Genomic DNA, 26,044 nt, shown 5'->3' with positions numbered 1-26,044 from the left:
GGCCCGGGAAGCGGCGCTCTACCGAGTCAGACGGGAGACTACTAGCCCATCTAGCTCAGTTCACCAAGTACACCGGCGGCCACGCGGGGTAATTCTAGGCCGTGCCAAGTCTATGCGACACGCGTAGGAGGATGGCCTCCAACGCGACCGGAAGTCAGGGTGTCGCTCTAGCCGCCGCCTCTTCCGTTCTTTATGGCAGAGGCAGCGCATGCGCCGCCCTCTTCTCTGGCTTCGTGGAGGGACGCGTTTTGGGAACGGACCTTCCGGCGGGCACCGACGATGGCGGCGGTAGAGCAGCAGCTTCACTCCTGCGAGGCGCCGGCGGGAGGAGGGCTGGGCCCAGGCGGGCAGCCCTGGCGCCGCTGCAGCAGCGGCAGCTCGTGCTCGTCGTCCTCGTCGTCGTGCGGCAGCGGAGGGGCTGCTCCGGGCGGCGTCGGCGTCCCGGGGAAATGGGTCCGCCTGAACGTGGGCGGCACCTGCTTCCTCACCACCCGCCAGACGCTCTGCAGGGACCCCAAAAGCTTCCTCTTCCGCCTCTGCCAGGCCGACCCCGACCTCGACTCGGACAAGGTCAGCAGCCGGAGCCGCGGGGTGATGAGACGGGCCCGGGCTGGCCCTCCCCGGGCTGGGGGCGGAGGCCGGGCCGCGCGGAGGCAGCCGCAGCCCCTCCCTCCCTCCGGCGCAGCGGGGGCGACCCGCTCCTGTGCTTGCGCCCCCCCCCCCGCTCGCCTGTTGTTTCCGGCGGCCAACGAGGGGTGGGGAGGAATCGCCCCACCAGCCGACTAGTCGGCGAGAGCAGCTCTCTTGCTGAGGCCTGGGCAGCTTAGAGGGCGGCGGGAGGATGGCAGAGCCGGGAGGGGCGGGGGGGCAGCCGTGCGCCTCACACTGTGTGCCTCACACGGGCCACCGAATAAACCTCCTGAAACAGTTCTCTGGTCCGCGGCTCTGCTCCGCGCGGGAAACTGCCGCGGCCTCCCAGGCAGCAGTGGCCATTCGGCCTCGGCCTGGAAACCCCGGAGGAGGAGGAGGAGGAGGGGAGCAGCCACAACATGAGGGAGACCGTTCCAGCGGCCAGCAGCTCCTGCAGTTAGAGAATGTTTCCGAGTGTCAAGCGTCAATCAGTTTTGCCCTGGGCTGCACTGCCACTAGTCCTGCTCTCAGGAGCCACAACGGAGAACAAGCCCGCTCCTCCTCTGAGGCAACGCTTCAGAGATAAGGAAACCTCTAAGAAATAAGTCCCAAAAAGCATGCCAAACCTACTGAAGGTGCCAAGAAGATTTGCATAGTGAAATTTTGTGAGAGGAAACAGTGCAATTTTTTATTTTTTGCAAAGGGGATGGTGGAGTTGCACAGGAAATTTTTCTAGAAACCCACATCTCTGCATATTTCTCTTCACGTCCCTTCTCAAACATGCCCCCTATTTCTCTCCTAATCCCCTCCCCTAGTTAACGCCTCTTTTCGTTCCCTTCTGTGAGCCGCCTTTGCACCTCACCAGAAGAGTGGAAACATTTGTGTTGCTCAGTTACCATTTGAACGTTGTCAGGGTTAAGTGGGAGCCATACCACTAAATTCAGAAATTCACTCCAAATGTCTGGAGACCTTTCAGTGTTCCTCCACTTACTGTGCCCATTTCTGGAGGAGTCTGTGGGAAAGACATTAGTTAGGAAACCATTCTGGATGTTTTAGTGCTATGTGTAGTCATACTTCTGTGTCGAGCACTGTTAGCAGAAACAATTCTGAGTCCAAGAGCTTGTCATTCTTCATGACCTTGGACTACTTTTTGTCTGACATGCCTTCTTGGGTGTGCTGCCTGTTGATTGTCATGCAGCAAGTTCGGAATGTCCTGTTTTCATCCTAGTTGAACACAATCCTTTGTTAATCTTGCATCTGCTGCCTGAGCCAAATGGCTTCCCATTTACAAGGGCCTCGGTTTCCACCTGGGGCTGCTCGTAGTGGCTCAGGTGAGCTGCTTCTGCCTGCCCTTTGTTTCTGATAACCTGCTCCACTGGGTCTTACTTTAGAGAACAAGCCTGAGCTTGCCTGGTCTTTTTCCAGCTCACAGTGGTGTCCTGGGGCTCATTCAGGACAGAGCCAGGGCTGTTGCTAGGGCTCTCCAGTGTTGGTGTTGACACATTGTAGGCACCTCTGCCAAACTTGATCCCTGGACTACTAATTTGGGAGCTGTGGCCGCCGCCTTCTGGCTTGTGCTTTGCACCCTTGGTTGCACCCTGTGGATGTACATCGGTTCTTGTGGGTCCTCATGATTTTTATGTGGAGACCACCCCTCCAGATTGATTATCCAATCAAAATTGGCCCTGCATGACTGCTTAAAAACCATAGGTCAGGTGATTCATGGCCCTGCTGTGGCACCCACAGCTAGATTTGGGGCAATGCAGTGTAAAGTAGGGAAGCTGATGTGCAAAAATCACAGGAGGACAACCATAATGGTTTTGAAGAGGCCAGTCAAAGAGTGGGTATTACATTTTTAAATAAATATTGTAGGATCTCGGTCCCCCAATGTCTTCAAAATACAACAGTGACCTGACCTGCTGGATCATATCAGGGATTGTAGTGCCTGGATAGTGAGAAGTTTGCATTACAGTGCCGTAGTCACCTGTGCCACACGTGACCACTGCATTGTGATACAAACTTCTCACTGCAATATAGTGTGGTGTCACTGAAATACCAGAGCATACATGGGATCCATGTGGCTCATCCTGAAAAGATAATCCTGCTGGATGTATGGTGGGATTATAGGGAGGGTTTGGAGTCTGCTGGTAGTAATTATGTGGATCTGTTGGGATGCATGCAACAGGAATGAGTTTGCACCTCTGCATGGCTGCAAGGCGCTGGATCCCTCCTCCTGTGGGAGTGAACAACCAGAGAGGTGAAAAACTGTATGTCTCATCAGAGGATTTCAGAGTTCTGTTTGCAAAAGGAAGAGGAAGGCTGAGGAACTGTGCCTGCAGTCCAGGTTTTTCACCATCGCAGCAGGTTTGATTCATGTTGTTGGGAATTGCTTCATCACCATGGGTGTGAATTATTCGTGGTGGATTTGGGACACTGGCCTGTGGAAAATAATCTATCCCTGTGTCATATCTGCAGTTTTGTATCCCGAGAAGCTGTGTCCAGGGTGATTCTTGTGCTCTCCCTGGACGGATGTTAACTGTGGAGGAGCTGTGGGTTTGGGGGATGGCCATGTAAGAATTGCAAGAATTTGTGCCTGAAATTTACACTGTGGCATCATAGTGGGGTTCATAGAGGCAGTGAACCCATGACTTTGGCAATTCAGCCTTGGGGCACAGATGTGAGTTGTGATTAGCTAGTAGATTTTTGTGGCTTGCTTGCCTACGATGATGAGACTTCAGGAGGACTTGTACCTCGGATTTAGGGGTTTTTGCACCATGCTGGCTCCATGGGTTTTTATGGTGCAGTCTGTTGATTTGATGGTGCATTTTAATGATCTGCCTATCAGCATCATATGAAATTAGGAGGATCCTTGTAGATTCAACTTGAGAAGTGAGCTATAAACTGCCTGCCTGTTTTCTGTAAGAACTATACTTTGGTATGTATGTATGTATTTATTTATTTAAAATGTTTATATACCACCCAAAACATGAGTCTTAACATTTCTTGATGTTAAGCAAGAATGTAGTATTGTTCTGTGTGTGCCTTTGCGGGGGCAGGGGGGGTGAATTCTAACTGAGCTAACTAAGCAGAGTGGGGTAAACCTTTAGGGAAGTTGGCTAGAGGCTGGAAATGGGCTGAGTTAGAACTTTGTTTCCCCATTACTGTATTTACCTGAATCCAAGATTAGTGTTTTTCCAAGTGTTTTGCTATTAGAAATCAGAAGCTCATCTTAAATTCAGAGTCCTGCTCCTTTTGAGTAAATGCAGGTATAACTTTTAAGAGGGCTGTCTTAAACCTAATGGTGCAGTGGGGAAATGGCTTGACTACCAAGCCAGAGGTTGCTGGTTCAAATCCCTGCTGGTATGTTTCCCAGACTATGGGAAACACCTATATCGGGCAGCAGCAATATAGGAAGGTGCTGAAAGGCATCATCTCTTACTGTGCGGGAGGAGGCAATGGTCAACCCCTCCTGTATTCTACCAAAGACAACCACAGGGCTCTGTGGTCGCCAGGAGTTGACACCGACTCAACAGCACATTTTACCTTTACCTTAAATTAAGAGTCTTCTATTTGGGTAAATACAGTAGGTAAATATTTGAGTAAATCTCTGACCTGATAAAAAGAAATGCAGGGAGACAGCAAGGGATGCAAAAAAAGAGTTTGAAGAGCATATAGCTAGAAGTGTCAAGGGGTATAACAAAAACCTTTTTAAATATATGAGAAGCGCAAAACCTGCCAGGGAGGCTGTTGGATCCTTAGATGGTGAGGACATGAAAGGGATTATTAAGGAGATTACAGAAAGGCTGAATGAGTTCTTTGCATCTGTCTTCACAACTGAGGATACTGATTATATACCTGCTCTGGAACTGTGTTTCTCAGGCTTGGAGAATGAAGAACTGGGCCAATTTGAGATGCCAAGAGAGGAGATAAACTGTCTTGAAAAACTAAAAATAAACAGATCGCCAGGTCCAGATGGCACCCACCCAAGAGTTCTGAAGGAACTCAAATGTGAAATTGCCAGTCTCCTAGCAAAAATATATAACTTGTCCCTACAATCAGGTTCTGTACCAGAGGACTGGAAAGTAGCCAGTGTGACTCCAATTTTCAAAAAGGGATCCGGTAAATTACAGGCCAGTCAGCTTAACTTTGGTGCCAGGTAAATTGATGGAAAGCATACTTAAGGACAACGTTATTACACATATAGAAGAACACGCCTTGTGGCAAAAGAACCAGCTTCTGCAAGGGCAAATCTTGCCTAACTAAACTTTTGGAGTTCTTTGAGAGTGTCAACAGGATGTAGATAAAGTTGATCAGGTCAACATAGTATACTTGGACTTCCAAAAAAGCTTTTGACAAAGTTTCCCACCAAAGGATAGGAACATAAGAAGCTGTCATATACTGAGTCAGACCATTGGTCTATCTAGCTCTGTATTGTTTACACCGACTGGCAGCGGCTTCTCCAAGGTTGCAGGCGGGAATCTCTCTCCTGTCTTGGAGAAGCCAGGGAGGGAACTTGGAACCTTCTGCTCTTCCCAGAGTGGCTCCATCCCCTGAGGGGATTTATCTTCCAGTGCTCACACTTCTAGTCTCCCATTCATATGCAACCAGGGCTGACCCTGCTTAGCTAAGGGGACAAGTCATGCTTGCTACCACAAGACCAGCTCTCCTCTTGAGTAACCTTAGTAGTCATGGGATAAGGGGACAGGTTCATGTGTGGATCAGTAACTGGTTGTAGGATAGGAAACAGAGGGTAGGAATAAATGGACAGTTTTCACAGTGGAGGGAAGTATGAAGTGGAGTCCATGGATCTGTACCGGGACCGGTGTTCTTTAAGGTGTGTGCATGCGCACATCATGCTCTCTGAAAGTGTCGACTCAGTGCACAGCAGCTGTGAAAAAGGCCAATTCCATGCTAGGGATAACTAGGAAGGGGGTTGAAAATAAAAATGCTAGTGTTATAATGTGCTTATACAAATCTATGGTGCGGCTACATTTGGAGTACTGTGTTCAGTTCTGGTCACCATATCTTAAGAAGGACATTGTAGAACTGGAGAAGGTGCAGAATAGGGCAACCAAGATGATCAGGGGCCTGGAGCACCTTCCTTATGAGGCTAGGCTACAGCATCTGGGGCTCTTTACCTTGGAGAAGAGGCCACTAAGGGGAGACATGATCGAGGTGTATAAAACTATGCATGGAGTGGAGAGGGTGGGCAGAGAGACATTTTTCTCCTTCTCTTTCAACACTGGAACCAGTGGCCATCCCACAAAACTGAAGCCCTGGAATTTCAGGACCAGCAAAAGGAAGTACTTCTTCATACAGTGCATAATTAATCTATGAAATTCTCTTCCATGGGCTGATGGCCACAAAAGGGGCCTAGGCAAATTCATGGAGATCTATCAAAGGCTACTAGTCTGGTGGCTGTGGGCCACCTCCAGCCTCAGAGGCACGATGCCTCTCAATACCAGTTAGAGGGGAGCAGTAGCGAGTGCATGGCAGAGGCATCTGGTGGGCCACTGTGTGAAACAGGATGCTGGACTGGATGGGCCTTTTGGGGCCTGATCCAGCAGGGCTGTCAAGTTCTTGTGGAGCCACTGCTCCTGGTGCTGTGGGTGGTTGCTCACTCCATAGATAGTAGCAAGTTGCCAACTACCCATTGACTGAGGGTTGAACAATATGTCCATCGAATCCTGTGCACCTGATGGTGCCAGAATAAAGAGAGGGGTCTGTTCCCAGATGGAGATTACACTGTGACTCCACTGACCTGGCTGCACCAGTTTTGATCTTTCTGCTCCTCCTAAGAACTGGATCCACCTGGCTGCAGCAGAGCCAGGCCCCTCCGTCGACCTGGATGAGACCGTGATGCTTGGACTCCTCTCCAAGATTGGTGCCCATCTGCTGCCAGTCACTGGCCACCAAAGATGGTGGTAGAAGTTATTGTAACTTGCTGTGGCAACTCGGATTGAAAAGCAGGACAAAAATCTAATAAATAAGATCTCACCGTTTTATTTACCAGGATGAAACAGGTGCCTACTTGATAGACAGAGATCCGACCTACTTTGGGCCTGTGCTGAATTATCTCCGACATGGAAAACTGGTTCTCAATAAAGACCTTGCTGAGGAAGGTACATTTTCCTCTCTTCTGCCTTTCCTGTCTAGGGAAACTGTCCTTGTACCCAACTTAAGAGCAAACAAGAAGTCAAATTGTGTATGTAGTCGGGGGCCATAACTGTGTGAAGATGCAGATGCAGCTCAGGTGGCTATGGAGGGTTGGCTTCTGCTGCCCCTTCAGACCCAGAGCCATTGTGCGGCAGTCTGTGCCAGCTTGATGAGTTCTTGGCATCGCTCTGCAGCTTGGGATGGCCCTACAGCTGGCCTACCTGGACCCAAGACCAAGAAGCAAGGCCCTGGCACCACTGTCAAGCCACTTGCTGGCAGCTCCAGTCTCTCTCTCAGGACCCCAGGAGCTCTTTGCTCTGGCTTCGCTCTTTCCCTTGCTTTGGGCCTTGCTGGCCAGCTGTTCTGGTTCCAACCATGGAAGCCTTTCAGAGTGAGAGCAGAAGTCTGTCCCCTGGAGTGGAGTCCCCCGGAAGTGAGAGTGGTGGGAAATCACCCCTTCCTGCCAAGGAAGAGCTAGTGCTGGCTTTGGCCCACCATGCCCTCTGGGTGACACAGCCCTTCTCGTAAAGGGCTGCACTTCTGAGGCCCCACCCACCCACTAACCCTGTTTTCACCTTCTGTCAGGTGTGCTCGAAGAAGCTGAATTCTACAACATCACATCCTTAATAAAACTGGTAAAGGACAGAATTAGGGAAAGAGAGAGCAAAATCTCCCAGGTAGGGGCCACTGCCTTATCGTGCTTTGCTTTTGGTGTTAGTGTTTTGTCCTGAATGTGTTGGGCATTTGTGGCTCTGTTTGGCTGCACATGGGAAGCTGCTTCTGCAGGGCGGGCGGGCCCCAGTCAGGACAGTTTATGGAGCCTGGTCTTTACACGAGAGGGACATTGATGGGCCTGTGAGAGCTTGTTTTGGCATGGGAGCCAAGGGGAGGGGGGGGAGGCTGTGTTCTCTGGAGCACAGAGACAATGCTAGAGAGTGCTGGTGGCAGGGCAGGTGTCAGTGGCTGAGAAAAGGGGCCTCCTTGTGCCCTAGCGGGGCTGAGGGAAGGCACATGTCGTGGGGGAACTGGTTGCCAGCAGTTTGCTGCCTGCTGCTCCTTCTCTGTGTTTCTCACTAAAGGTGCCCGTCAAGCACGTCTACAGGGTGCTGCAGTGCCAGGAGGAGGAGCTGACTCAGATGGTCTCCACCATGTCTGATGGCTGGAAGTTTGAGCAGGTAAGAAAACGGTCAGGGGAACGTGGACAGCTCAGCTGTCAGATGCTCCCGAAATCGCTGGAAGGATTCAGCAGCCTTTGGGGGGCGGGTGTGGTGGGAGCTGCACATCTAGTGCCCTGTCAGGAAAGTCAGTGTTCTGTTGCCTGTGGGCCGTCCCGTGAATTGGTCTGAGATGGCGCTTGAAGCAGGGCCCGAGTCCAAACTCAGGCCCCGTGACTTCAACTGCTGCAACCCACCATCTCCCAGCTGCTTTGGGGCATTTCTTTGCAAAGTGGGGTGAGTGGGGGGCTGGACTTGCTTTTCCTCCCACGTTGCCTCCTGGGCCAATCTCCTCCTTGGAGTTGAGGCAACCCTTCCAAGGCGAAGGTCCACTGGTTCCATCTTCTGTTTGTGCCCAACTGAGAGACTGGGGGGCAAACTGCAGCACTGTCATCTGGCAATGTGGTCTGTTTGCTCCTGGTCTCAGTATTGTCCCGATGCATTAAAATATTTAGCTGTTGACAACATTCTTGGACTTTGTGATGAACACTGTGGGGCAGGGAAGGGTAAACAAGCTTCTCTGTGTCCCTTTGACAAGTAACCTACTTAGAACAGAGGCGGGGCTGCTGCTTGGGACACATAATCGTACTAAATAGCTCTGCCTTTCTCAGTGTCCTCGTCTGGGTGACATGGTTAGATTTCTCGGTGCTGTGACTCCCTGGCAACTGGGATTGGTCAAGCCCTGCACTACGAGCGCAGTTAGCTGCTTGTGCAGTTGGGAACTTCTAATTAGCTTGCCTTCCTTAATTAAACTTAACAATATCTTGTGCCGTGATTCAGTGTTGGGACTGGGCTTCAGTGCCTGATGTTGGAAAAGGCCCTTTCCCATAGAGCATCCTCTAGTGTACCTGAAGACAACGGGGCTTTTTATGTGTAGCAAGGCACAAAACAGGCAGTTCTTTAAAAAAAGAAAAAGCGTGGCTCTAAAAGAGCGTTTGTGCCATTCAAAAAGTCATGTCAGGCAAAAGTTATATTGTGTTGGATGATGTAAATCTGTTGTGTTAGATTAGGGTTTCCCAACCTGTGGTACTCCAGATATTGCTGAACTACAACTCCCATCATCCCCAGCCACGATAAATTATAGCTGAGGATGATGGGAGCTGTAGTTCAGGAGTATCACAGGTTGGGAACCCCTGTGTTAAATGATAAACAGTGAGAAAAATCAAGAGAGTCATCCAGGCTCCTCTAGAGCTCAGGCCCTGATCAAGTGCACCCATTTCTCCTCCCTGTGCCAAAATATCCCTGCAGACTCCACTGCTGCTCCCCACAGAGTTCTCACCAATGAGCACCGCACTCTTCTGCAAGAGTGCTGTCCAGTTGCCAGTTCTGAGGATTTCCTCCCACTCTGTGTAAGCCTCTAAATGCCGTGGAATGTTGACTCTAGGCAAGAAGGTCTGTGTGCACAGACACGGAAAATGCACTGGTGTGTGTTGCAGTGGCGCACCCCCTGCCCGTGAATTACTCTCATCCCATTGTGCAGGCCTACATGTTCCATATTGAAGGGGGTGGTGGTGGGGGGAGCCCTGCCCAAAGACACCACAAAGAAGCACCTGACTGTGCATGCCACTGCTGAGCGATGCGTGTCAGTCCAGACGCTCTCTTTGGGACCTTTCTTCTAAGGTCCTGGGGTAGCCAGCCAGGAGGCAAGCGGGGTGGGGGGGGGAGGTGTTTGGACAGGCATCCAGCTGGCTAGGGAGGGTGTGTTGGCTGCTCCTGGGAGCAGTGAGGGAGACATGGTAGCCCTTGATTAGAAAAGGGAGTTGACCCAGATCTCTGGGTCTGAGGCTAAGCAAATACCAGAATTAATCTGCCCCAGGGACGAGTGCTCTGTTAACAGGAAGGTGTGGATTTCCCACAGCTCTCACTCCCAGGGCCTGTGTTTTGTCAGTCTCTTGTGGATTGCTACAGTCCTCCAGGCTTCCTCCCTTCCAGCATTGCAGAGAGAGATGGACAGAGTCCCTGCGGGTTTCAGAGCTGGACTTCCTTGTCCATCAAACACTCCATTCTCATGGCAACGCCTCCTTAGCAGAGGAAAGCCGGCTGCTTTTCTCCTTCTCTGTGGGAGCAGCTCTGGAAAGGAAGACCCCAGATATTTGCTGTTGAGGCCTGTTTGAGTTGGACTGGGACCCTCCAGCCTAATGAGAACAGCTGCCCTGAGTCCATCTTTCCCCTTACAGTTAGTCAGCATTGGATCTTCCTATAACTACGGGAATGAAGACCAGGCTGAGTTTCTGTGTGTCGTCTCCAAGGAGCTGCACAACACCCCGTATGGCACGGCCAGCGAACCCAGCGAGAAAGCCAAGGTGAGTGAGCAGCTCCTCCCGAAGATGCTTGGAGGAGCCGGTCAGCCTCCCCATCTTCTCTGGCTGAAGGGAAATGGTCCCAGTCACAGCCCTGGCACTCCTCTGCCAAGCTGAGGGTGGCTTGACAGCTCCTCCTAAGCAAGCAGTTTGCCCCGAGTTCCTCAACCTGGGATCCTTCTGTGCCCTTCACAGGTCTCTGGGCTGCTTTCTGTTGGGACTTAGTAGTTTTTGGAAGTGAATGCCAACGTCTCCTTCCCTAGATTCTGGCTGGCATCTTTGAATGGCAGCAGTGTCTGAGCAGGGAGTGGCCTCCCCACAGCAGTCAGTTGTGTCCGTCCACCACCACTTCCTCCTTGTGCAGGAGAGCAGGAAGCAGTTTGTGAGGAGGGTGTTCTTGGGTATTCAGACTTTTATCCTTTGAATGGCTCAGCAGTGCAGCCTCCGTTGTATGGACAACTCCCTTAACGGACTTCCCGACACCGTGGCTGGTGCTCAACAGTCAAGGAGTCAAGCGTTGGGCATGGATTGCATGCCATCCCCCCACCCCGAGAAGCTGGTGGTGACATTTGGACACCTTCTCAAAATCTGCTGCTGTCTGAAAGAAGCTGGGAAATGGTGTGCCAGGCAGCACAAATGCCAGGATATGATCTTGGTGTCATTTGAGGCCCTGCTTTCCCTTTATCTCTGGCTAGGTAGAGAGGCTTCAGGAAGCAGATGGGCATACTTTTAAAAGATGCATTCAAAGTCTGCACTGTATCCTGACAGACTTCACGATGCCCAGAAGGATCTAACCATCAAGATCTTGATGAAGATTCTTGCAGAGATGCTTGAATTCTTAACTTTTTTTTTTAAGCATAGCACGCCAGTTGCATTGAAGAGGGGACCACTGGAAGGCAAGGTCTGGTGGGAGAGGAGGTGGCGCTTCTGGAGCGCGTGGGCTCTGCACTCTGAGGAGAAGTGCCAAGGCTAGTGGCCATTGTGCAGAAGGGGCGACTGTCAGAGAGATGGGCCTAGGGAGGGCATATCGAGCAGGGCCAGCTGCACAGTGGATGTTCAGGAGAGCCTCGGCCCTAACCCTAACCCACAGGAGCTGGCAAGCAGGATGATCCTTTAGCCCCACCTGGAGAGGAGCAGATTTAATGCCTGGCATGCAGGGAAAGTGGTGGGTTTTCAGCTGTGTGGAGACTTAGCAGGGGGAGGAGAAGCTCTGGGAAGGATGGGTGCACAAAGGCAGTCAGTAGGCTGCAGGGTAAAGGGTGTGTGTGTGTGTGTGATTGTGTGTGTGTGTATCTATACGTTCCTAATTCCTTTTTTGTTTTTGACTGCAACTACATCAATGAACATGCCTAGTTTTTAAATATTTGCAATTATGGAAACAGAAAACATTTATTCAGAGTCAGCGTAAAATTACTCCGGCTTCAACCCAGTATTAAAGGTTAACTTGATTATCAAGAAATAGTCAGTTAGTGGGAGCTGGGCAAATGAAGGCTGGAGAACGAGAGTGCAGAGGCAGCACTTTTGGCAGAGGCATTCCAGAGGGCAAAATAATGGTTTTCTCATCCCACATGTAACAAACATTCTTTCTCTTGGGGAAACCCAATTGTGTGTATTTGGGAGGATGTTAGATTGCCAGTGTTTCAAAGTTGTCACCAGGAAGATGGACAAATGTGCTTGCATTGCATCTTCTAGACCCCAAATTATAGCAAGTCCTATAAAGGCCAGTGGAATGGCAGATCCTCTTCCAGGATGAAAAAGCTTCTTGCCAGAAGGAGGCTGGTCTGTCTTCCTGCAAGGCCCCTGAAACGTGTGGGGGGGTCCTGACCTGCCAGCAGGGACTGTCCTCTGCTGAGTTCTTGCCGCACCTTCCGTTGGCGACAAACCACCTGCTTGGGCAACTTTGAAGGGCTGTTTTGACAGTGCTGCTGCTAAGCTGGCTGGCTTAGCTGCTTGATGTCTCGGTCTGAGACTCCCTCCCCTGAGACTCCTCTCCACGGATGTGTGCCCCCCACCCCACCCCGCTGGCCCTTCCAGGGATGGCTACCCACTGTTAAGAGGCTGGTGTCGATGTGGTGCTTCTGGCTGACGCTTGTAGCCCTTCCCTGCCAAGCCAGGTCAGGAGGGGGCCCTTCGGCTCCTAGGACCCCATGGCCCCTCCCTGTGCAGGCTAGGCCAGGCACCCCCAAGTGGCTCGCTGGCTGCTCCAGGGCCTCTGGCAGAAGCATTTGAGCTGGCTTTGGCTTTACTCAACTTGCATTCTCTTCTTTTCCCTTCCCTCTCTTTACACTTGCTGCATGAAACTCAGAGTGAAGACGAAGAGACGGATTGCGATATGAATGACTCAGATTAAGTGTGAATGCCATATGGTGAGCACTAGGAATTCGCCCGCCTGCTTCCCTATGGCCTCTCCTGGTGGTGCATTTTGTGTTGTGTTTGTAGCCGCCTCCTTCCCTCTTGCTAGGCTAAACTGCCACCTTGATAGATGTGTCCCAAGAGTGCCTAGTTGTTGTCCCGTTGTGTGTGGACTCTTCTGCTGTTGGCCTTCAGCAGAGCGGATGCCATCAGCTCTCCTCCAAGGAGAACTGGTTCTTGGGGCAGCTTTCACGGGAAAGGGGGAGGGAGCCTCTTCACGGCCATTGTCACTCGCCTTCTGGCATCGTCTTGTTTTGTGGCTCGCTACGTCTTTTGGAATGAATAGGAATGGCCCTTCGGAGGCCAGATACCACGAAATGCCATTTTCAGCCTGAGGAGACCAGCAGTTGCTGGCGGAGGCCACAGGTGGGCTGTGTCTGTTGAGCCGCTGCCCCAAAGCACCCCAAGCAGCCTTTCCTGCTCTGTGAGTTCCTGGACTTGGAACAGGGAAGGGTTTCCAAACTGGTTCTTGTACTCAATAGCAATAGCACTTACATTTATATACCGCTCTATAGCTGGAAGCTCTCTAAGCGGTTTACAATGATTTAGCATATTGCCCCCCAACATTCTGGGTACTCAAGAAGCACGGTGGCTTTTGGCACTTGGGGAGGGAGCAGCCTCATGTTTGTAGGGGCTGATGGGGCGAAAGTTTTAGGAGCGAGAGGAAGTGGGACGCCAGTGCTCCGCTGGCAGATGGTGCAGGTGCAGGTGAGGGGACTACGAGGGACAGGTGAGGGGGCTTCTTCCAGGAGCCTTGCAGTTTGTGGAAGGAGGGGTTGGTTGCCCGGAGAGCGCTGGTGCCACAAAGTGGCCATTGCCTCCGTTTCCCTCGGCTCTGCCTGCCCCCTCTCTGTGCCTCTCCGCTAAGGAAGGAGCTCTGGGTGCCGTTTAGCCGAGAGAGGAGGACTGGCCTACAGGGTGGCTGGGTGACAGTGGCCAGCCCCACGTGGGGGCTTCCAGCAGCATCCCGGCCAAGCAGTGGCAGTGTTTTATGTGGGGGGGCGGTTAAAATCCCAGGCCTCCCTGTTCCAAGGCTAGCCCTCTCTCTACTACAGTGGTGTAGCATATAGTAGGGAAGATCTCTGGGAAGTAGTTGGCGGAGGCGGTGGAGGGGAGGGCATTCTGTGTAGGAAGGAGCACAGCCACTTGCTCAGACCACCAGGAGAGACAAAGCAGCGCTGACCCCCGCCCCGGTTGCTGTTCTTGCTGGGCGGGGGGCGGGGGCTCCCAAATGCTGAGCTGGTTAGGGTTGTCTTATGGTGGTGGCCTCATTCTTGCCGTGAGAAGACACCTACACTGGCAGGAGTACCAGGCCTGCTTCACCCCCACGGCGCAGAAGAGCAGGGCCAGGAGACGTGTGCCTCACTGCGCTGGACTGGTTCAGTCCTTGGCTGATGCTTCAGTCATGCTGAGAAAGGTCTCTGGGTCGCACTTCGGATCTTCAAATGAGAGTGGTGGGGGGGGGGGGCGGCGGGTGTCCCTGAGGAAGCAAATGGCACATTGATGGTTGAAAGACACTGCCTGGTGTCTGGCTCACAACTGTGGAGGGCAAGGAACATCTAACAGCCTTCCATGTCAGCCTGCGTTTTGCATAAAGAAGCTTCTCTAGGCTCTACATATGGCTTCCTGTGTCTTCTGTGAGGCCAGAAATGGTCTTGTTACCTCTTCCCCACGAACGCTAATGGCAGGTCATGGACATGTCGTTCATGGACTTGGCTTTCCTGGGATGGAAATGAAAACAAGTTTGCAGATGGAGGAGATGCAAGAGAGGCTATTCAGTGGAAGAGCAGTGACTTGACTGGGAGGCCTCACGGGGGTGGAGAGTGGGGGCTTTTTCCTCCACGAACTAGGATCTAGCAGTTTGGCACACATGCAGATCAAAGCACTGAGTTACTAGAAGAATCTAGGACGAGCGTCAGAATTTTACAAATAAATCTAAAAACAGGCTGTTTGCATCTCTCCTTCAAAGTGGACCATGAAATGGCTACACTTCTCCCATGCTAGCCAGGCAGCTGAAGACCTTTTTGTTTGCTAGTTACGCCTCCAAATGAGGTGTTTGAGTTTTCTCAGGAAGTGTACCCTAGAAGGTACTTCCTCAGAAGCCACTTCCCCTTGGTTGTGATGCTCAGGTTTGGCATGCTTTACATGCAGACTCACTCCTTGATTACTAGAGAAACATGAACGGGGGATATCTGTCCATCTCCTCCATCAACATGATTAAGCCAATAGCTCTAGCTAGAAAATGAAAAATCTGGTTCACACGGGCCAAGACCTCTTCATCACCAGAGGTCTGCAAGTGGGATGTTCCTATATTTAAAAGGGGGTCATGAAACCTATTCCCAAGGAGGATAACCCACTTTCACATCACCCACTGACCTGAATGTTGGTACACACACAGCCCAAACACACTTGTGTGACTTCAAAGGGGAGTGAAAGGGAGTCACTCTTTTGTCAAGCAGTCAAAATGCTGAGCTTGACTCCTAGCAGCAGCAGCAGCCACCATCCAGCCCCAACTTTGCACTGGGGGCCTTGCTTGCTCCTTCCCATGCTTGAGTGAGCTGGGCAGAACACGTCCATCTCTTCGTGCAGAGTGCAAGAGGCATTGACTAAGGTTCTGCAAAGCACTGTGTCTTCCTTGCAGCCAGTGTGTGTGCTGGGCTTTGTGGCTCTGGGGCCTCGTGTTAGGTTTGCCAGCCTAGCCAGCTTTGCCGGGATGTGCAAGTGGCTTTGCGAAGCAGTTGGGTCATATCTGCCTCCTTGCAAATGTCTTGGGCTTGGTAGCAACTGAATCGGGTTAGCTGCAGTCCTGCGCCAGGGGCTTTTTCCTCACGACTTTTCTTGAAGAGACGTCTCGGAGTAACAGAATCTGTGCCCCTGCCTGTATTGAGGCCGTGCTTTCAAGCAAGTCCAGGACCACGTGAGTGAGTGAGTGAGTGAGTGCGAGCGAGCATGTGCAGGGCTGTGCTGGGGATCTCTCCAAGGTCTCATCTCTCCTCTGTTGTCTCTCCCCACTCAGATCTTGCAGGAGCGAGGTTCCAGGATGTGATGTGTGCCAGTGTGGGATGCTGAAGAGCTTGGCACTGAGAGGAAGTCCCTTGTTCAGACCATTCCTGTTGCTCTGGATGTTGAACCATTTATAAATTGGTCAAGCTGGAGCAGGCTACAAGGACGCCTACCCTGTCCAGCCGTGGACGTTAGTGTGGGCTCTGGGGTCTGGCTGTGCTCTCTTGTGGTCCAAGCGATCTTGAAAGAACCGGTCTTGCTCTGCACTCTGCCCAGTGCTGTCTAGATTGTTTGGGCTCTAAGCATGGCAGGCAATTAAAGAACAACCTACTTGGTGCTACATAATATCAGTGACAGCCCACCTGTGGGCCTACATCAGCGGGATGCTCCCATTGACTGCTGCTGTACCTTCCTGGGGGCTCTGATGCAAGGATGTTGTTGGAAACAAGTGGCACTAGCTTGTTGCGAGTTCTTTCCCAGGCATGAGTTGCTCCAGGAAGGATGGGCCTCTCCCCTTTGCCTGCCTCTGCTTACTTCGGTGTCCAAAGGGAAGGAAGGAGTGTAGGCTTGATCTGCGTCTCTAGGGATGTCTTTCCTCTCCTGATAACTTGTTTTTGCAAAAGTAACCTCCAGTTTTAGCTACACTCTAAGACTGAAGATCCAGTTTAAAAACATGCCACAGCCACTTGCCTTTCGAAACCGAACCCTCTCTGTGCAAATATCCTACCAACCCAAAGTTACATTCTTTGTGTTTTAAAATGTCTGCTAGTATTAGTGTCCTCTGGCCTGAACTGGAGGTGGGCCTTGGAGTGGAGCAAGGTTGAGCCTGATGGGTGCTCAGTCCTGAGGGTTAGGAACAGGGGCAAGAGCTTGTGCTGTTGGAAATCAGGGTGAATGGTGACAAATCTTTAACAGATGTTTACAGCCATTTCTACATTCTCTTATCTATGCAGTTCATTCCGACGTTTTGTCAATTAACAGTCAAACATTTATTGTGGTTTCATTAGGAGAGGCTTGTGGAAAATGTGAAAAAACACAACTGGATCTTTTTAGTATACTCTTGTTTAAATGAAACCATAGCATGTCTTTGAAATAGGTTTAAGGAAAGCATGTCTTGCGCATCTCTTTCTGCTTGTGTGGAGCATTGAGAGAGGAACCCTTGTCTGAGGCTTTCTAGTGCTCTGAGGGTATTTTTAATCTCTTGCATTAAACAACTTCTTAGAGTTGTGTGTTTACACCACCTTCTTTGCCATTCAGAGATGCAGAGCTGTTGGGCTTGTGAGCAGCTGGGTCTGCCTGCAGTGCTGACCTAGGTTTTGGCAGGTGTGTTCCTGTCGGCAGATCAGCCGGGGGGGGGGGGGGCTGCCTGTCATCCCCCCCTCACCTTGACTGCCATTTTCACTGGTCTGCACACAGAGAAAGTTGCAAGGTCCTCCTCAATATTTTGTCTCCATTTTTTAAATGTTAAAGGAATTTAATAGCATGTAATTGTTCTGAAAGGGAAAATGTTTCTACTTTTTATACCTTTTTTAGGCATCCATGTCTCCATGGGATAGCTGATACCAATGTTGCCCCTAGGAAATGGCATATTTACCCTCGTGAGGAGAGAGAGATGCTGTCATCACTTGGGCAGTGGCTGGGGGTGGGGGGTGGGTGCAGGTGGAGCTGCCTGCTGCCCAAGTTGCCATTGAAGCAGCTTTACTGGCTCCGGATCCTTCCGGTCCTGCTGTGCTGTCGGTGAAGTGCTCTGCGGAGGAAATGGGGCGTGGGTCTGAAAGGCTTCCGTGCCAAGAGGCCCTTTCCCCAAGGGTGCCCTCCCAGAACCTGCCTTGGAACACTTGGCTGTGAGTAGCAAAGGACTGTGTTTGCTTTCCAGGAAGTGCCCGCTTGCCAGGGATGGCGGCCGGTGAGCAGTGGCTGCTTTGCATGGGGCTTGTGGGCTCAGACACAGGGTCAGATGCTCACTGCTTGGGAGCTGGGATTCCTGGCACCTCGGCACTGCCACCGGCCCCCTTCTGTAGCGTGACCTGGGCCAAGTTTGCTCTAGCACCCAGAGTGCCTCGAGAGGCCTTTGGAAGGCCCTTTAGGTCAGCGTCTCTTGTTGTGGGGACTCCTCTTTCTGTCTAAGGGGTTAAGCTGTGGGCAGGTACCTGATGGGTTTGGTTTCTTGTGGCATTTTACACACGGACATTTTTAGATGAACCTTTAGCATGTTGAACAATAGGATAGTAGTGAGAATCTCTGAATGTCATCCCACTAGATTGAACTGAAGCTTTAATCTCAGGCGTGGGTAGTGAATTCTTTGTATTCTGCATGACTATGGAATTTGGTCTGTGGCATGAAGACTTAGCATCTTGAGAACCTCAACTTTCATTGTTTAAAACAAGTTTCCAGCCCTCAGGATGACAAATGGAGAATATGGGCAGGTGCCTGGAAGTTCAGAAAAGCTCTTCTGGCTCCCTGCCCCTCCCTCCTGTCACCTCCGAGGCTTTCACTCCCTCTGTTTTATTCCTTAATTGCCAGGATGCTCCAAATCCCTTGAGAACCTGGAAGTGAAGTAAATGTTTGCAGCATAAGGAAAGGTGTTTAAATTTGCACAGCAGTATTTGGATTTTCTTTTTAAATTTTTGCACCACCTCCTCCTCCATATTCTAGGTGCAGAAAGCAAAGGGCTACCAGATACCTTGACCTGTGCTTGTGTTCTATACAAGGGAGACAAATGTGCCTTTCAGCTCATTGCTTTTTATGGAATGGCCTCTCCCCCCCACCCCACACACACCCAAAAAAAAGGAAAGAAAGAAAGAAAACCTCCAGTGGTGGCCGCTTCCTTGCTTAGGCCATGTGCGTGACACAGATTCGGGTGGTTTTTTGTAGGGCACTTGAAAAAAGTCCCGGCAGCTCCTGACATTGTGCAGTGACCCAGGGTTCTCGGGTTCTCAGACATGCAAGTGGGCACCTGCAGCACTTTTCAGCTGTTGTTTGGCCTGAGTTTTGTCTTGGTTCTATGCAGATTTCTGCTGTGCAGTATGATTATTTCCCACCCCTTAAAAAAATAAAATAAAGGCAAATCTTAATGTGACTTAATGTTGATTCTTGTGACTTAACACTTGACTGGCTGCAGCAACCATTGCCCAGAAGGAGCCAGCCCCAGCAAGACTGCCTCATGCCAAGGGAGAGATGCTTCCGAGAGCTGCCTTGCAGTGGGGAGGGGGGGGCATTTCCCCTTCCGCTGGGCAGGGTGAGCGGCTGTCTCTCGTGACCTCTGGTAGAGTCTTGCCCTTCCTCTTCTACAGCAGGGATGGCACTGCCTGATGACTCTCCTCTGGGAGGCCTGGAACCCTCTTCTCCAATCTCTAAAGGGCACTCCCACCCAGAGAGTCCCCTGCAGTGCCACTCGGCTTCCTTATTCCATGTGCTCTGGAAGGGTGGCTGGCAGAATGGCTTTCTGTCAGGCAACCTTTCGCTTCTCCTCCTTTCCTCCTCCTGGCCGAGGCTGTGCTAGAGAGCCTCCCTCCATCTACTGGCTGTGGCTGCTGTCAGCGAATGGAGAGTGGAGCTCCCATGGGAGAAGGCGTCGCTGTGGCTGCTGGGTGGGGTTTGCCTACTGCTCTCCCATGCCCTCCTCCATACGCACTGCAAGAGTTCTGGGCAGAGGGAATAGTTGTCAGTCCTGTAATCTGGAGGGGAGCCTCTTATTGCACCTGGTACACTTCTGGAGCAAACAGCATCTTTGTTGCTTATGCACACCCCGGGCGAGGATAGGTTTCCTGCTACGTAATGGGTTGGGCCCTGGCTCATGTCTGGACTAGGGGCGTGTCCCTGTCCGGGGCTGGCTGAGGATGTGATGCATGCTGTGCATAGAGCCGTGCCTCCCCTAAGCATTGGCAGAAATGAGTGCACCTGAGCATCTGGGGCGGTCCCAAGCCTCGGACTGCCCTGCTTCTCTTTGGTGCATGGAGTGGCACCTCAGCCCTCTCAGATGCAAAGGAATGAGAGGTGCAGATGGCTCTCGAGGCCCCAGCAAGATAGAATGACCCTGCCAGGTGTAGGGGCGGAGGTCCAGGTTAATTCCACTGGCCATGCCTCCAGGGGAAAGGGGTGTATGTTACCTGGTCCAGACAACCCTAGGACCACAAAGGAGACGAGCTCTGGAATTCTTTTGACCCCATTTTGCTTCTCATCCGCATCTTGGATCTCCCCTTGAATTAAGTCTTTAGAGCTGCTGCTTCAGTATTTCTGGTCTAACCCGAACCACCCCTGGTCTGCTTTTCCTGCTGGAGTCAGCGATGCTTTGTCTACTGAGTGCAACTTCAGTGTCATGAGGTGCTGGGGATCCATTTCAATGAACATTCACTTAGATCCATCTCGGGATGCCCTGAACACCTGGGACAGTTGTCTTTTTTTAAACAAGTGAAGCCCTTCTGTGTCAAACCTTCAGCTCAGGTGCACCACAGGCTTTCTCTGTGTGCACAAATTATGTTTCACAGTAATGAGACAGGTACTTCAGTCACTGACATATCCAGACAAAAGTTATTCATGAGAACTCCCAATGGAACTAATGGGAGCATTAGAAACCTTTCTGTCGGGCAAGGGGGAGGAGAGCCAGCATGGTGTAGTGGTTAGTGCTGGACTAGGACCGGGGAGACCCGAGTTCAAATCCCTATTCAGCCTCATGATACTAGCTGGGTGACTCTGGGCCAGTCACTCCTCTCTCAGCCTAACCTACTTCACAGGCTTGTTGTGAAAGAGAAACTCAAGTATGTAGTACACCGCTCTGGGCTCCTTGGTGGAAGAGAGGGATATAAATTTTAAAAATAATAATCATGCTCAGCTCCAGCCTGTAGCCAGTTAATCGGGAGCAGGGGGGCCTCCGCCCTCCTCTTCTACACACGAAGGCTGTGTCTGCTTCAAGCACCCTGGTGGGGAATGGGATCCCCCAGCCTAGGAAAGGGGAGGGGCGGTGCTTTGCAGCGGCACCACCCACCCCATAAAGCTGAGACTGGACAGGGCTGAACCTGCCTGCCTGTCCCCGAAGAAAGCTCATGGTTTGGGAAGTGGCCTAACAAACAGGGCACCTTCCCGACGACCTAGTGGAACTCGGGCAGGCATCCAACGTAGTTTTGAAAAACTGGGGCCAGGTTGGAACCTTTGCCCTGATGTGAAATGGGGCTCGTTCCTGGGTCTGCTTAACCAATCAGTCAGACACAAGGATTGGGAGTTATTAATAGAGGTTTATTGCTACTGCAGTCAGCAATAGGTAATCAATAGGCTCACACTCTCAAACCGTTTCTCAACGTTTTTGGAGTCATGGACCGGTACATTACTCGTGCAGAGTTTCCTGGACCAGCAGTTAGTAAGGGGGTCGCCCCTCTTGCCCCCAACCCCACACCCAGGCAGCCCCCCTAAAACAATTATGGGCAGCTTTCCGGAGCTCATTTCCAGGCAGCTAATTTTTTGGGTGGGGGTGATTTTTATTAATGATGGCTCACGGACCGGTACCCAACACTTTGCGGACCAGCACTGGTCCACGGACAGGTGGTTGGGAAACACTGGATTACAGTTTGGTCACAGGTGCATCTTACATTTATACAGACACTCTAATGATGCTGACACCCTAGACACAGTATAGGTGGCAATAAAATGGTGGTCCAAGTATCTAGTACACATGTGAATGATTCATTGTTCATCAGGTGATTACTCCTTATTTGGTTATCCTGTTTTCTAGCCTGGGAAGCTTAGCTGTCTTAGCAAATTTCATAGATACATTTTAGCTGGAGAGAGATAATGAGGCCAAACATGAGAGGCAGTGATGTCCTTGAGCTGGGCCAGGTTACTTTAAGTTAGAATGACTATTCTGGGCAAACATGGAGTTTCTTTGGTTTTCTAAACACATCAATTCCCCCCTGAAAAACTGGATCATCCTGAATCTTCAGGATGTCTTAATTAAGGTTTGTAAAGGTACAGCTGTATATATGGGTCTTATATTATGGTGAGGTTTAAAGGTTCTCATAAACATTTGGATTAAAGCTGGAATGCATTATAAGCAGCAACGTGTGATTATAAATAAAAAGAACTTGCATGCTATAACTAGAATTACCTGCTTTGCCCATAAATCCATAGGTTCTCCATATTAGTTAAAGCTAATAGGGTCAGGTGACATGAAAGTTCTGTCTGGAAATATTAATCAGCGGGAAGTGGGCCCGAGCGGCCCAGGGGTCCGTCCCCCCCCCCCCCGCCGCCACCCTTTCGCCCCGGGGTGGGCGTGACTCCCCCCTCGCCAGGCCGCCTCCCTCTCCCGGCGGCCAGAAACGCCACTCGCCCACTACGAGCCCTGCAGACGGAGCGAGGGAGAAGCCCGCGGGGGCTGCCAGGGGAGGCGGCGGGCGAGCGGGGCCCGTCCTCCCGGGTGGTGGCCCAGCAGGGATCCAGGCCTGCCGCGAGGAGGGTGAGGCTGCCGCTGCCGCCGACGGGGGGCGGCGTTATTTGTACCTGCCCCACCCGAGGCGGAGCTGAGGAACTGCCGCCGCGGCGCCTGCCGCTCTCCGGCGCCCACCACCAGCCCTCCAGGCGGGCGCCTTCCTGCCTGGGCCCGACCGGGCACCGCCGCCGCCCCGTGGCCTGGCGCTGCCCCCGCCGCCGCCTCGCTCTGCCCTCCTCCGCGCCGCCGGGCTGCTTGCGGGGAAGAAGGCGGCGCCCGGCCTCGCCTGCTGCAGGAGCGCCCCGGGCTGGAGCCTGGCCGCCCTGCCTGCGGTGGGGCCTCGGCCGGCCCCTCTTCCTGCGGTCCGGGGCGCAGCTGGGGCCTCCCCGCTCCTTGGAGGGAGAGCCCCGCCCGGCCGCAGCCCAACGGGGCCCCGGCCTCCTGCGGCGCGGCTGCTGGGGCTGGCAGGAGGGCGGCGGGCTTCTCGCGCAGACCAGCAAGCGCGCCCCACGAACCGGACGGACCTCGGCCTGTCCCCCCCCCCCGCGCGAGCGCCTCCGCCCCGCCTCCAGCCAGGCAGGGGGCGGGGTCTGGCCGGTGTGAGGGGCTCCTGCCTGGTCTCCATGGCAACTGCCTCACCAAGCATAGACTCGTGTGCCCTAGACTCCCGCACAAGGTCCAACTGGACGGTTTACGCACCGGCTTTAAGTTCGCATTTCCGTCGGAATGGAGACGTGGATTCACTTCACACATCGCCCAAATCACCCTGCAGCCCCTGCAAAGTGTCGGAGAGCACTTTACGCACGATTCCCTATTTTTTTTACAGCGCGTTAGAGTGTAGCCCAATTTATAGCTGGAGTAAAAAACAATCCACTTCTTGCATTGGGCTTTTCAGGCAACTTCAAACAAAACCTTGCAGAGAACCCGCCATAAATCCCGCAAATGGCGCTGTTTGACTGGCTGGGGTTTTTTCCTCAGCCGCTGGGCTGAGCCGCTTCTTCGTATTAGAGGATTCCTATCAGTCGACCTGGCAGTGTGCTCTGAACTCAAAGATGACCGCCTTGGGCCTCCTCGCTCAGTCTGCCTTGCTTACACCAAGTCTGGAGACAGCTTGGAAGCTCACCATCAAACAGCGAAGAGAGACAAAGGGATCTAGCCAGGGCACCTGACTTTCAGAGCCAGGAATCGGGTATCGTTTGGCCCCAGCATCCTGCCTCACTCTCTTGGTGGTGCCCCTACTTAGAAGAGTTTTTACCCTGGCGAGATGCAATGCCTTCAGCCCTCAGAGGGCAGATGTAGAGGGACTCCCTATGGGCGCTCTGCCCATGTGAGGAGGGTCAAGTGGAAACAGTCACCCATGTGCTGTTGGAACGTTTCTTCTCTAGAGACCTGCGTGGGGATCTCATTTACCCTTTGATGGCTAAATGCCCAGGTCTTGATTCTCCTCGGATGATTGGTAGGCTGTTGGAAGTGATTCCAATACCACCAGACAGGTAGCTAAATTTTGTAGCGCAGCCCTCCGTTTGCGTAAGAGCTTAACAACGGGGAAAGAGGTGATGGATTTAAGGCCAGAGCATCTTTTGTAGCTACAGTGTGGCTAACTGCAGATGGGCACGCAGCTATTGGGATCACTTGTATATCATCAGTAAATCTAACAACTAAATTTTCCCAAGCTCCTGAATTGTTGAATCCCTCTCAGATTCAGGAGTCGGGAAGGCAACTCTTTGAATTTTGATTTGTGTGTAATATGAAGTAGTAAATTTATTACAGTCCTTAGACCAGCTTAACACTTAAAATAATACATATATAATTTAGAAAATATTCAAATTGTGTGTGTGTAATAGTCTCATAAGTATGAAATATTGCTGTCTCCTTTTATTCTTAGTTATGTATTTTTAGTAGTACTCACAGTACCTTGATCTATGTTCAGGAAGCCTTTTAAAAATTTATTTGGTTTTATTGTTTGTAGTAGAAGTTTGATTGTCTTCTCTTCAACATTTGTTTTAATCTCATGCTGGTCGCTGACCAAAATAAAGAGATTTGATTTGATTTAACAGGGCTTCTAGCTCTCGCGCTATCAGGCCAGAGACTCGCAGCGTTAGGGCAGCAGCCCCCCCCCCCCCCGCTCTGAGCTGCTCACTTCCATGCTTTGCTTATGACCAATGGCTTTCTAGAGGTGGCAGAATGCCACACCTCCCTTTCCCCCAAGGGTTTAGTACTGTTATGAAAATACCCTCTGTATTCTGGCTCTGTTGAGGTGAGCGCGCACACCCCTGCTTAATTAGTCAGCCTTGGCTTTCTGCCCCCACCCCAACACACACAAGTCCCCAGCATGTGTCAGCCTTTCTGCAGCATCGCCTCTGCTTTTGCAACCCCCTTCTAGCTGTATGCTCCTCCAACTCTCACTTTGCATCCCCTTATTTTCTCCTTGCATTTCTTTTGGCAGAGTTGATGTTCCTTACTGTTCTCTTCATTGAGGCAGGACTTCCATTTTCTGAATGGTCTTCCTCCCTTTTATAGCTTGAAGTCTCACTGAGGAGGTTCTATGATAGCAAGGAAATGCTCATTTTCTGCAAGGAGAGCCCTCTGCAGACTGCAGATTCCCTCTCCTTCCAGGATCTCCCCCCCTCCCAAAACTTTCAAAGAGCAGCAGAGAGAGAAATCCACTCTTTGCCTCTGGGCAGCTTTCTAGAATATTTGCATTTCATAGGCATGACTTGCTCTTATCATGTTAATGTGAAGACTTGTCAGTGCCTGCTGCGATTTATCTCCAGAAACTTGGGGTAAAACAGGATTTTTAAAACTTGCACATAAATCGGGATGAAGTGAAATCTGGAAGGAAAATCCCAATTTTGGGTGTGTGTGTGTGTGTGTGTGCTTCCAAAGACGTCAAAGTGACCTCGGTGGGAATCTGGCTGCTGAGAACTCTCCCTCCCTTCCAGAGGAGATTTGGGGTAAAGCCCCTGTGTGAGAAGGCTCCTGCTGGGTTCATTGTGGACACTTTGTCCAGAAAACTCAAGGCTGCTGGCAACATCGTGACCCATCCAGCCTGCTGCTCTGATCTTGCTGCTTTCTCTGGGCTTCTCTCGTGGAATGAAGGTCCATGTGCAAGCCTTGCCAGGCAACCTGCCTGGTGGGCCAGCCTTGGATTCAATCTGAGGGTTGTTGGGAAACCCAAAGGAAAAAGTGGTGGGTGATCGGGTTGGATGGGAGAGGTGTTCCCCACAGTGGTTTCTTGGAGCATGGACAGAGAAAGGGCTGTGCTGCAGGCATCAGCTGCTGCATCTCCCTCTTAAAGTCACTGGGAAAGGGGATGCTACCCTGCTTGGCCTACTCTGCACACTGTTGGACTCTCTTCCCTACAATGTGGACTGCATTGGCAGGGAAACATACCCAGAACCTTCTGAAAGCACAATTTGGCACCTGAGTTGGAAAGGGTGGAGACTTTTACTTGGCAAGGGCAGCTGGATCAGGCCCACCCATTTAGTCCGGCATCCTGTTTCCAACAGTGGCCCCCCAGATGCCCCAGGGAAGCCCTCAGGCAAGAGGTGAGGCATGCCCTCTGGCTGGCTGTTCCTCCCTGTAACGTATGGAGAGGCATCCTGCCACTGAGGCTGGAGGTGGCCAATAGACACCAGACTAGTTGCTATGGATATTTCCGTTGGCCATGAATTTGTCCAAGTCCCTTTTAAAGCCATCCAAGCTAGTGGCCATCACCACATCTCGTGGTAGAAAATGCCATAGGTTAATTATGTGTGAAAAAGTACTTCCTTTTGTTGTTCCTAAATTTCCCAGCCATCAGTTTCATGGGATGAACCAGTTCCCTGGTTCTAGTATTGTGAGAGAGGGAGAAACATCTCACTCTCTTCACACCCTGCATAATTTTGTAAATCTCGCTCTCATAGTTCTTC

The 26,044-nt window shown here is 51.6% G+C and overlaps 1 protein-coding gene across 4 annotated transcripts; it reads left to right on the top strand.

Annotated features, from left to right (window-relative positions):
• The first annotated feature begins 201 nt into the window (after nt 1–201).
• LOC128336585 (BTB/POZ domain-containing protein KCTD5-like) lies at nt 202–18,794 on the top strand. Of its 4 annotated transcripts, XM_053276468.1 has the most exons (7): nt 202–570; nt 6,644–6,752; nt 7,372–7,463; nt 7,866–7,961; nt 10,178–10,303; nt 12,606–12,666; nt 15,729–18,794. In XM_053276468.1, the coding sequence occupies exons 1-6, from the start codon at nt 280–282 to the stop codon at nt 12,648–12,650; spliced, it is 759 nt and encodes a 252-aa protein (XP_053132443.1). In that variant the 5' UTR covers nt 202–279; the 3' UTR covers nt 12,651–12,666; nt 15,729–18,794. The 4 variants fall into 4 exon arrangements, with proteins under 4 accessions (XP_053132443.1, XP_053132444.1, XP_053132442.1 ...); XM_053276469.1 differs by lacking the exon at nt 12,606–12,666; XM_053276467.1 differs by lacking the exons at nt 12,606–12,666; nt 15,729–18,794 and adding an exon at nt 10,564–12,591.
• The last annotated feature ends 7,250 nt before the right edge of the window (nt 18,795–26,044 follow it).

This window comes from Hemicordylus capensis, chromosome 13, assembly GCF_027244095.1.
Source record: "Hemicordylus capensis ecotype Gifberg chromosome 13, rHemCap1.1.pri, whole genome shotgun sequence".
Lineage (NCBI taxonomy): Eukaryota > Metazoa > Chordata > Lepidosauria > Squamata > Cordylidae > Hemicordylus > Hemicordylus capensis.
The sequence above is the reverse complement of the archived record's forward strand: the minus strand, read 5'-3'. Positions and strand labels throughout refer to the sequence as shown.

Coding starts and splice junctions, on each gene's coding strand:
- LOC128336585 (XM_053276467.1), top strand. CDS start 280: ATGGCGGCGGTAGAGCAGCAGCTTCACTCCTGCGAGGCGCCGGCGGGA. Junction 7,464..7,865: donor GAGAGAGCAAAATCTCCCAG/GTAGGGGCCACT, acceptor TTCTCACTAAAG/GTGCCCGTCAAGCACGTCTA. Junction 10,304..10,563: donor AACCCAGCGAGAAAGCCAAG/GTGAGTGAGCAG, acceptor CTCCTTCCCTAG/ATTCTGGCTGGCATCTTTGA.